General features: G+C 42.2%; 2 protein-coding genes and 2 non-coding genes across 5 annotated transcripts in view; 3 read left to right on the top strand and 1 right to left on the bottom strand.

The window, feature by feature from the left end:
* The window catches only part of csf3r (colony stimulating factor 3 receptor), an 11,624-nt gene extending 7,655 nt beyond the window's left edge, over nucleotides 1-3,969 (top strand). Inside the window, 7 exon segments of the mRNA XM_025061277.1 lie at nucleotides 33-224; nucleotides 427-528; nucleotides 1,054-1,197; nucleotides 1,265-1,405; nucleotides 1,489-1,582; nucleotides 1,995-2,073; nucleotides 2,519-3,969. Coding sequence (XP_024917045.1) covers nucleotides 33-224; nucleotides 427-528; nucleotides 1,054-1,197; nucleotides 1,265-1,405; nucleotides 1,489-1,582; nucleotides 1,995-2,073; nucleotides 2,519-2,998 — 1,232 coding nt within the window. The 3' untranslated portion in view covers nucleotides 2,999-3,969.
* Nucleotides 3,970-4,285: 316 nt separating this feature from the next.
* mrps15 (mitochondrial ribosomal protein S15) lies at nucleotides 4,286-8,835 on the top strand. Of its 2 annotated transcripts, XM_025061334.1 has the most exons (9): nucleotides 4,286-4,424; nucleotides 4,532-4,672; nucleotides 5,585-5,656; nucleotides 5,747-5,822; nucleotides 6,058-6,106; nucleotides 6,229-6,313; nucleotides 6,784-6,842; nucleotides 7,520-7,711; nucleotides 8,584-8,835. In XM_025061334.1, exons 2-9 carry the CDS (start codon nucleotides 4,552-4,554, stop codon nucleotides 8,671-8,673), a joined length of 744 nt encoding a protein of 247 aa, XP_024917102.1. In that variant the 5' UTR covers nucleotides 4,286-4,424; nucleotides 4,532-4,551; the 3' UTR covers nucleotides 8,674-8,835. The 2 variants fall into 2 exon arrangements, with proteins under 2 accessions (XP_024917102.1, XP_008320902.1); XM_008322680.3 differs by having other exon boundaries at nucleotides 4,424-4,672.
* A 760-nt stretch (nucleotides 8,836-9,595) lies between these two features.
* On the bottom strand, nucleotides 9,596-9,677 carry trnal-aag (transfer RNA leucine (anticodon AAG)). Its single transcript has one exon. It is a non-coding gene; the product is annotated as a tRNA-Leu (tRNA).
* Nucleotides 9,678-9,894: 217 nt separating this feature from the next.
* Nucleotides 9,895-9,965, top strand: trnag-gcc (transfer RNA glycine (anticodon GCC)). The gene has a single exon. It is a non-coding gene; the product is annotated as a tRNA-Gly (tRNA).
* Nucleotides 9,966-10,515: the final 550 nt, after the last annotated feature.

Genomic DNA, 10,515 nt, shown 5'->3' with positions numbered 1-10,515 from the left:
TTTCTATTTGTGATTATGTGTTTTTGTCCCAGTGGCCGACTCTGCCGTCTCAGATCTCACGGTCACTCCTCAGGACAACGCAGGATTCTTGGTCCGGTGGAAAACCACGGACGCGTCCGACCTCACTGGTCACGTGGTTGAATGGAGACCTTTGTTACCAGGAGACCTGTCCTCCACCCAGTTTGAAACAGTAGACGCAAACCAGTCCAGTCTGGTCATAGCAGGTGTGTCCGTCTGTCTTATTAGTATTATTATTATTATTATTATTATAGTAATATTATTTCAGTTTTTCTGCCCCGGCGTCCTTATGAATATTTCAACCTCACTCCGACGCTGGAGCTTGTGTGCGTCCTGTAGCAGCAGCTGTTCTCACTGATAGCAGCTCGTGGGCCTGATCCACTCTAACCTCCTCGCTCTCATCAATAGGAGGCGCTGAGCCCTACAAGCCCTACGGGATCTCCGTGTATCCCAGGTTTAAGGATGGGATCGGCTTTCCTCAGACTCTTAAAGCCTATTCAAGACAAAAGGGTAAGTCACTGCAGACACCAGGGGGACACAGGGGGGGGGGGGGGGGGGGATGGAGGGGCAGAATGTATTAACTCTTAGAGACATAATATTACAGTTTGTGTGGCAAAAAATAAACATCATCTGCTCAACACCAGAGTAAGTGGCAACAGCAGCTGATAGGTGGTGACACAGCTCCCTCTTGTGGATAAATGAATAATGACTCCGGTATCAAACGTTGGAATCGAACTCGATTTGTCTCGTGGGATTTTTTACATGATGTATTTGTCGGTTTCATTGTAATTTTATCCAATTCTGTAAATTATATCTTTTTATTTTTTTGAGACCTAAAAATGAAAATTTTTTGACTCAGACTTAGAAGTTCCACATTAGTCCAGGGCTAAGAGACCAACCCTGATGAGGTCTGTGTAGACTGTCCTGGGTCGAAATAAGATCGGACGACCACCGCGAACTGAAGTCATAAAAAAAAAGATACGGAAAAATGACAACATCGACATGTTTGTTTGTTTGTTTGTTTTTTGACCATAGCTCCCCTGGTGGTTCCTAAAATAAACATAAAGAAGTGGAGGTCACAGGTCAAACTTTCCTGGGAGGAGATCCCACTGGAGCAGAGGAACGGAATCATCCAGAACTACAAGGTCTTCTACTGGGAGGAGGAGGGGCCGGTCAACGGTTGGTGGAATTCCCAGCTTCTTCTCCCATGACCGCGACGTCCCCTGACCTCTGACCTTTCTTTCAGTTGTGAACGCAGACGTGGAGGAAAGAAAGGTGACCCTGGAACACCTGAAGACCTCCACGGTGTACAAGGCCTTCATGATGGTCAGCACGTCCGGCGGGAGTCGGAACGGCTCCACCATCACCTTTGAAGTGGAACCATTCGGTCGGTACCATTTTTGTCATCAACAGAAAGTGGACGAACTGAGACGTTCTAACGCAGAATTTATCTTTGTCCTTCCTGTCCAGATCCCGTCACCATGGTGATGTCGGTCACCGCGGCGCTGTTCAGTTTCTTACTGATGGTCATCTTCTTGGTCAACTGTTTCTATGATCACAAAAGGTCAGTTCTCTGTCTGTGTCTGTGGTCACTCAGTCATTCACTCTCGTCCAATAGAATTCACAGAGAACACAACAAAACCTTTAAATCATTTAAATCAGAGTTTTGCAATATATAGGACAAACATCTGTTTCTACACGGGCGCCCTCTGGTGGTCAACAGAATTGTTTTAACTTAGAATCTAATTCTCAACAGAGTTGAGAACAGGGCTCAGCCCTGTTTTTTTTTCCCCCTTCATCCATCTGTCCGTCAGTCTGTTCCGTGACATTCATTATGATCTCACATGGGGCCGGGGCAAAGAGGATTAAAAGCCACATGTGGCCCGGGAGCCCCAGGTTGCAGCCCCCTGCTCTGTGTGAAAGCTGTGGAGCTGTAGTCATTAATTTAATCAGTTTTGTCTGTTTTCATTCACCAGGTTAAAGTGTGGTTTCTGCCCCGATGTTCCAGATCCTGCTAACAGTAGCATCAAGAGATGGACATCGGAATCTTCGCAGGTCAGAAAATTTAGATTGTTTTTTTTTTTTTAACGATTGTTTTTAACCATGGTTATTTAGGTGGTAGTATTGAAACACGTCACAATATTTGTCAATGAGGACCAAAGAAAAGTGAGGTTACTAGCCACTTGTTAGCAGGGTTAACCAAGCTAGCCTAAAGTCAGCATTCCCCAAACTTAATTTTACCAAGGATCGGTCGGTGTGATCTTGAATTATCATTAAGGATCATTCAGTTTTCGAAATAAAACATTTTTTAGACCCACTCCGGCCCGGCACATAATTATCTACGTACCGGTACAGGTCCGTGAACCAGGGGTTGGAGATCCCTGGCCTAAGTAATATAGTAATAATTAATATTACTAAAATGTATTTCCATCTGCAGTAATATTTTCTCTTTTGTACTTCCATTCGCAGTAATATTTCTCTCATGTACTTCTATCTGCAGTACTCATATCCTTCCATGGACAGTGACGAACCAGACCCAGTGTTCCTGGAACACCTGGACCTGGACGTCCCACTCAAAGCAGGCAAAGAGGAGACTGGTGTTTGGACCGATGTTTTGGAGGACACCAGTGACCTGGGCACGTCTCTCTGTGGTTCTCCGTTCTCCCTGGACGATCCCGCTTCACGCAGCGACTCCGTTCCCTATGCCACCGTGGTCTTCTCCAGTCCCTGCGACAGTCCTCCCCCGCCGCAGCGCCACGCCTACCTGCACTCTGAGTCCACGCAGCCCCTGCTGGAGAACGAAGAGCCCTTCACTCCTGTCTGCTACCAGAATACTGCCCCCGATGGCACACTGCAGCAGTATTTCTTCGGAACAGAGGACAGCGATGTGGACGACGAAGAGGCGACAGAACCGGCCAGTATCTGGAACGACTTTCCTTTCCTACAAGCGTTAGCCTTGTACGACGCTCCGAACAACTGAGAGGTTTTTTTTTGTTTTGTTTTGTTTTTTTTTAAACTTCTTTTAAAGGTAAATCAATTTTAGTTTTATTAAGTTTTTGTGAAATTTTTTGCTTTTTCTCAGGGTTTTTTTATCTGTATCTCAAACTTTTTACTTCATTCTACCTCATTCGACCCCCTGCACCTCCCCCTGCTCTATTAGACCAATTGCACCAGTTAGACAGGTTCATTAATAATACCAAATGAAGTGGACTTGGATCTGGAAGGTTGGAGGTTCGAGTCCACCAGCTGCCCCCCCGTTGACTTTGGTGATTGGTAAAAAGCAGAGGTCACATTGTGTTGAGCTGTTTCACAATGACAAGTAGTTCCCTTTCTTTTCTAAAGTTGAACAAAACAACTGAAAACACTGACCTCAGGATTGACTCTCAGTCAAATATTTGATCTTGTTTTCATCTGTTACGTGATCAAAACGATTTCATTTTAATTGTGTCTCGTTGTTTTCCCCACTGACTTAATTTGACCAAAAGATTTAGGAACGTTCAGCACCAGTCTGCAACCGGTGGTCTAGTGGTCTGCAGAGGTACTGCAGGGAGGTTGAAATGAAAGTACAGTAGAGAATAAAAGAAGTAGTCAACATTTTTATAGAAAGGAACGAAACCTGTCCAGCCCAGGTCGATAATCTTTGTCTCTTCTCCTTTTTTGACACCAGTTTCTTCTCCGTTTCTCTCTGCTGTTTCCGTCCAGTTAAGACAGAACCAAAAAAATAACAAAAATAATATTGAGTGCCTTTCCTGTCCTCTCAGAGCTCTGTGTTCGTTCTGTTTGGATGTCGAGGTCATCACATGTAAATATTACATCGATAATGTGATACGTCTCTAAATGTAAACAAGTAATCGTGTAAATGTTTGATTATGAAACATGTTTGTGATGTGTTTGTTTTTAAGGTACAAACTGATGAAGATGAGGATGAAAAATGAAGCAACATTAACAGTGTTATTTTTACAAAAGAAAGTGGGTTTTACAAAGTGTCTAATACACCAGGGAACTGAGTGTGTGAGCTTGACTTCAATTCATTTTTACAGTTATACATTTTATCCACATGTGGCGCTATAAACACACTGAACCAGCTGAGTGTTTGTGTATGCGGTACAAACTTTTTTTCCCTTCATTTTCATGTTGACAGTTCTGTTCAACATAGACCCAGCAGATGGCGATATTTAAGGGAAAGGGTGAAAAGAGGAAAATTAGTTTTAAAAAAGTCACAAACATTATAAATATTTTAATAATAATACTTTTAAAAAAATAAATATTATGAACGAGTTGTAGTTTTTAAAACATTTGTTTGTGTTTCCAAAGCGCCTGAGAGAAGATTAGGAAGAAACACACATCGATGTGTTCTGGGATCGATCTCACGCCTGGGATGACTGACAGCAGCGTGTGCACGATCGGTTAGTTTAGACTAGTCAAGATGGCGGACGGCGTGTAGGGGTCGAGTTCAGTTATCTGTGTAACATTTATTTAAAACGAGGATTTATTTGACGGTTTTTGTTCCTAGGGTGAGACACGGTAACAACCATGGCTCTGCGGACAACCCTGAAAACCTCCGCCGTGGTTCTCCGTGAGCTCGGCTCCTGTGTGTCGGCGAAACCGTGGACATGCTGCTCTGTTCTGTCAACAACACCGAGGCTCAGCAGCGGTAAGTCCGTGACCGAAATGTTGTTAGTGTTATAGTGGGGAGACCTGGATAACGCTTTTAAAGAATATTGTTGTTTTATAGTAGAATCATCTGTGACGTCACCAACATGGATTCATCCGCGGGAGAATGTGATGGCGTTAAGACCAAAAACGTCGCAGAACGATGAGACGACGACGAGAAATGAAGTTTATTTGCTAATTCAATATATGGATAAAGAGTCACTTTTTAGAATCACTTTTATACCAGACATTTGTTCAACAACGATGTGTCTCTAAGTCCGTCATTGAGAGACGTGTCCGTCCGATTCATTTCGTACAAGTTCCGTTGGTGAGCGATGTGAAAACCGAAGAACAACTTCCTCTTCTTTTATGTCTCGCTAACATAAATAATTCTTTGATCCGTTTTTCGTCTGATGCAGTCGTGTCTGTTCATCCTTTGTGGAACTCGTTTTACTGTCCTGCTTTAAGACATTCAACAGTTTCTCTGTGGACGTCAACTCTGTGACGTGAACCAAACAGTACCGTGAGAACCATTTGTTCTGTGATGTCGCCCCCTCATCGTTTTTTTTTTTTTGGTCTGTGGACGAATAAGTTGTTTTGTTTTAGATTTTTGCTGACATTTACCCGTGAAGAAAGGTTCTGGCAGAAATGTTTCTCGCCACTAGGGGGTGCGCGAGATTTAAGAAATACATTATGACGCTTTGTGGTGTTTTTTTAAGTTATATTTCCACACAAGAGAGGGAAACATTAAAGAAAACATTCTAAATCAAAACTTTACATTTGTGTGTAATCATGCTGCCATAATAAGAGATTTGGTTGCTGTTTATTTTTGGCACAGCTTTGACTTGACTTTAAATACTGGTTAGAATAAATGTTCCATAATAATATTGTTTGTTTTTTCTTCTGTTTTAAGTTCCAAACATCGTTTGTGTTTCATCACCAGTGAGGTTTTACGCCAGCAACATCTCCAAGAAGAAGAAGACTGGTACGTAATGATGCAAGACAGGCAGTGTCTGAAGTCTGTTTGTTTGTTGAAGACGTTCATTTCCATCGTGTGTGTGTGTGTGTGTTTCAGCTCCTCAGAGTCAGCTCAGTGATCTTCCTCCAACGATGCTGAAGAACAACTTCGCAGCCGTTCCTCTCGCTCAAACGTGCGTTTTCTTATATCCGTGTTTTACTATAAAAAAAACAAACACAGAATTACGTGAACACACAAAACCTCCAGCGTCTATTCCTTATTTTACAGAATTACGTGAACACACAAAACCTCGAGCGTCTATTCCTTATTTTAAACCAAACCACAGAAGTTTATAATCATTTATTTTTCCATTTCAGTATTTGTTATTAAAATGTCTTGTGTGGGTTTTTTTTTTTTTTTTTGGTTAGGACTGACGACATCGTCAGAAGACTTCTCTCTCTGGAGCTGGCGTCTCATGTGAGTTCTGCACCAAAAAGATCACATTTTTATTCTTTTTTGGTTCCAGTTTTCAGTGATGAGCTGCTCCCGTGAAGAATATCCAAACAGAAAGTTGACCTTTTTTCTGTTCTTGTCGTCAGCGTGAGAAGCTGGACCTGAAAACAGAGCAACTGATTAAAAAAGTCCAGAGAGATGAGTACGACCGCAGCTCGGAGGAAGTTCAAGGTGGATTTCACTAGTCCTTCATCAACAGTAGTTAATATAGATATTAATAAATACATCCAAGTGTCCAAAATAAACGCCATATCATCTATGGCCACAAGAGGGCACCGTCTACTCTCTTTACAGATGAATGTTGCTGCTGTATTAATGTTGGAAAATGTTACGACAGAACCGTTAAAATGTGACCAACACGACATCGATACACAACACGATTTAAACCGCAGTAAATACTACATGAAAACCACTGAGACTTAGTATAAGTATGTTTTTTGACAGATACTTGTACTTTGATTTGAGTATTTGTAAACATTGAAAAGAAGAAGTTTCTTTAAACTTTAAAATTCATCGTTGAATTTTGAACATGCCGTTGGTCGATTGAAGAAAATGACTTTTAATTTAATTTTTTTTTTCCGCCCAGCTCTAATTAATGAAGCGAGTTGATTCCTTGTTTCTTCCTTTTTCTTGTCTCCTAGTGGCCATTCTGACGGCCAGAATCCGAAACCTCCAGGAGCACATGCAGAAACATAGAAAAGTGAGTGAAGCTGCGTCTCCATCACTGTCGTCTCCCCTCCCCCTCCTCCCTCCCTTTCTCTCCCCCTCCCTCCCATGTGTGAGCAGGTACAAATGTGCAACATGATGCAACACTTTTTTCAACAAGTGTGATTTCACCACTGAAGCCCTTCACGCCGGCGTGTGTCTCCATGTTTCCGCTCGGTTTCCTGTGGTGTTTGATCTGACAGGATATCCTGTCTGAACTCCCACAGCTGCTCGTGTGTAGCTGCGCTACTGCTGGAAAGTTCCACGCTACACGACACGTCACACGCCGTCGTGTTAGAGACCGATGTCGATTGTTTTGTTTTTTGGACTCTTGACTTTTCAGTTATTAAATATATCCACTAGGGGTGTGTATTGTCAAGAACCTGACAATACGATACATATCATGATATTGCGAAATACTGCGATGCTGTAGGAGGGGGTTTAACAATTGTAGTAAAACTGTTATTATAGGAAACACATAATGATAATAATAAAAATCTTAAAAAATAGAAATATCAATTTGGTATTGTGAAATTTAATATTCCAATATTTCAGTATATTGTGATATTTACTTGCACTCCTAATATTCCCAAGGAAGTGAGTTTAAAAATATGACACTGAATGTATGTTTTTGTTTTTCTTTTTCTTTTCTTTTTTTCTTTTCCATTCCAGGACAAAGCTAATAAGAGGCGGATGCTAATGGCCATTGACAGAAGGAAAAAGATGTTGAAGAAGCTGAGGCTGGTTCGTTACGATAGCTTTGAGCGAGTGTGCGAGCAGCTGGGCATCACCTACACCTTCCCCCCGGAGTACTACAGACGGGTCACCCGGCGCTGGCTGGCCAAGAAGGCGCTGTGCTTAAAGGTAGCACCAACAAAAACAACACAAATAACAACCAACGTTCACATTGTACCCTCTCTGCATGATGAGGTTTTTAATGGCATGAAAAGAAAAACCAGAGGAAGGCAACGACACACACACACACACACACAGACCACCACTGCTTTTTTTATTCTCACCGCGCCCTAAGAGAGTCGTTTTTTTGTTTGTTTGGTTTTTTTTAGCCTGGGGTGTTTTGAGGTGTCGTTCCTTCGTTCTTGTGTCTCTGTTGCCTCTCACTCACCACAACACTGTGGTGAATTAGTTTCAGTTCAGTCAGAACAAAACTGACGCACGTTCACCACAGGAAAGACAGATATTTACACTCTTCAGTTTTTAGATTGATAAGACACAAAGAAAGGTTACTGAAACCCCTGAACTCATCACGGAGTTACTGCGACCGTGCGCCCATCAGCCTGCTGGACCGCACATATTAACACAGAATTAAATTAGACTGTGTGTATCAGAGGTGGGACCAAGTCATTGCTTTGCAAGTCATAAGTAAGTCTCAAGTCAAGACAGGTAAAATCCGAGTCGAGTTCAAGTCAAGACTAAAAAGTGTCAAGTCATGTCCTAAGTCCTTACGTTTCTGTTTTAAACAAAATAATAATATATTTACACAGATCACTTTGGGTTTTGGAGAAAGTATCAAGTCTTGTCGAGTCAAAGGGCTCGAGTCCAAGTGAAGTCACGAGTCATTGATGTTAAAGTCCAAGTCGAGTTGCAAGTCTCCTTACATTTTGTCAAGTCAAGTCTAAAGTCATCAAATTGATGACTCGAGTCCAAGTGTGTGTGTGTGTTGACCCCACCGACACTTGGTCATGTGTCCCCCCTTTTTTTTTTCTTTTTTTTTTCAGATCTTTAAAGAAGTTCAGAAGCAGAAAGCAGAGCAGAGGCTGAAAATGAAGCAACGTTCAACCAAGACAAATACTGGCACCAATGATTGAAAATACTGCTGAGTACTGCTGAGTACTACTGCCTACTACACCGACACCTGCTCCGACCAACAGTTTTCTCCAGCGTGTCACACTTCTCAGTAAATATTTGTGCTTTAAATTCACCTCCAAACGTCAACGTTTAAAGTAATAAAGCCGTGTTGTGAAAATCCAGTTTGAATGAGTTTAAATGTGTAGCGCGTTAGCACCACGCTAGTGTGAGCGTTTTATTTGGACGTTCTTCACCCAGGATAGGCCAAGCTAACTGTACTAACACTTTTAGCTTAGCTTCTTTTAGCTTTATCAGCATGATCTACGTGTTGTTATGATTCATTACTGCCATCTACAGGGTTTATTTAACAACAGCGTGCGTCACCTTTAACGTTTGCCCCTTTAGACAAACTGTGGGCCAGATATGGTCCATCCAGCGTTCTAATCCGGCCCCCCGAGGTAGCCTATGCTAAAGACCGATGTCCATCCTTCTGTTTTTATTCTTTACGTTTGACTGTAATTTCTGTTGATGCCACTAAATGGCAGCAGAGACTAAATGTGCAAAAATATCTTTGAAAGTTTAGCTTTATTCCTGTAGATTTTATTTAAATTATTTCGCCGAGTATTCTTTATCCCACCCATACTGAACCAACTGCCACTCACATTTCTACTCGTGGCTGCCCCCTGCTGAAGGCCATCAGTAATATATAAAAATAAATAAATTTGTGCTATATTGATCCCATATTTGTGGAAATTGTTGTGGTAGCAGCAGATGCTGTTAACAGGCGCCAAGCATCGAACCCACTATTCACTGCTCTCTGCTTTAAGGCCAGCAGATGCTGTTAACAGGCGCCAAGCTTGTGGTACCTCTGGGAATCGAACTCTGCTCTCTGCTTTAAGGGCAGACATGCTAACTGCTACATTATGGAAGCAACAAAAGTACTGGCAGCGGTGGGATTCGAACCCACGCCCCCGAAGAGACTGGAGCCTTAATCCAGCGCCTTAGACCGCTCGGCCACGCTACCATAGGAGTCACCTCAAAACAACTCCTCTTCAACTTGAGTTCCACATATTCTCAAACCAAATCCAAAAAATCCCAAAACAAATCTGTGACAGCAGTAATAGTTCCTCCGTCCCACCTCTTTTTTCTGTTTCGGTTTGACGCCCCACCCCAGTGGTTTCATCACCACTGACCATCGGAGTAGCTTTGTGCATTTTAATAACCTACACTTAACATGTGTAGCATTGGTGGTTCAGTGGTAGAATTCTCGCCTGCCACGCGGGAGGCCCGGGTTCGATTCCCGGCCAATGCAAGACTTTGTTTTTCCTTTAATCCTCGAAGCAATTCCAGAGGGAATTACGTAATAAAGTTCTATCTATCTATCAATAGCAATTAATCCTCGAAGCAATTCCAGAGGGAAATACGTAATAAAGTTATATATATCAATCTATCAATAGCAGGCTTACTCAACCCCTGGTCTGTGGACCGTTGCTGGTCCGTAGGTCACATGGTACCACAGTGAAAAAAGTACTTCACTTTTACTACTCACATCCCTTTACTGTTTTCATTCAAAGATAATCTGTCAATGTTTTAAAACAATAGGTCAAAGGTCATTCGGACTCTGATACTAACAGAAGAAAGACTGAAGGATGTTTGATTTTGAAAATCTAATATTTCTTAAACGATGGAGCAGTTGTGTCGTGTGTTTTGCAAATCCATCTTAAAGTGAAGTTTTGATATATATAAAAAAAAAAAAGTCCAATGCTGTGCTGCGTTCACTGGTTCTGTTTGAATGTGACTGGGTGAGAACCAGGCCGAGTGACGTGTTCCCTTCTTGGAACCTGTTCCACGTCAAACCCACA

This window comes from Cynoglossus semilaevis, chromosome 13 (assembly GCF_000523025.1).
Source record: "Cynoglossus semilaevis isolate Cse_v1.0 chromosome 13, Cse_v1.0, whole genome shotgun sequence".
Classification (NCBI taxonomy): domain Eukaryota; kingdom Metazoa; phylum Chordata; class Actinopteri; order Pleuronectiformes; family Cynoglossidae; genus Cynoglossus; species Cynoglossus semilaevis.
Note: the sequence above shows the minus strand (reverse complement) of the source record. Positions and strands in the feature narration are given on the sequence as shown.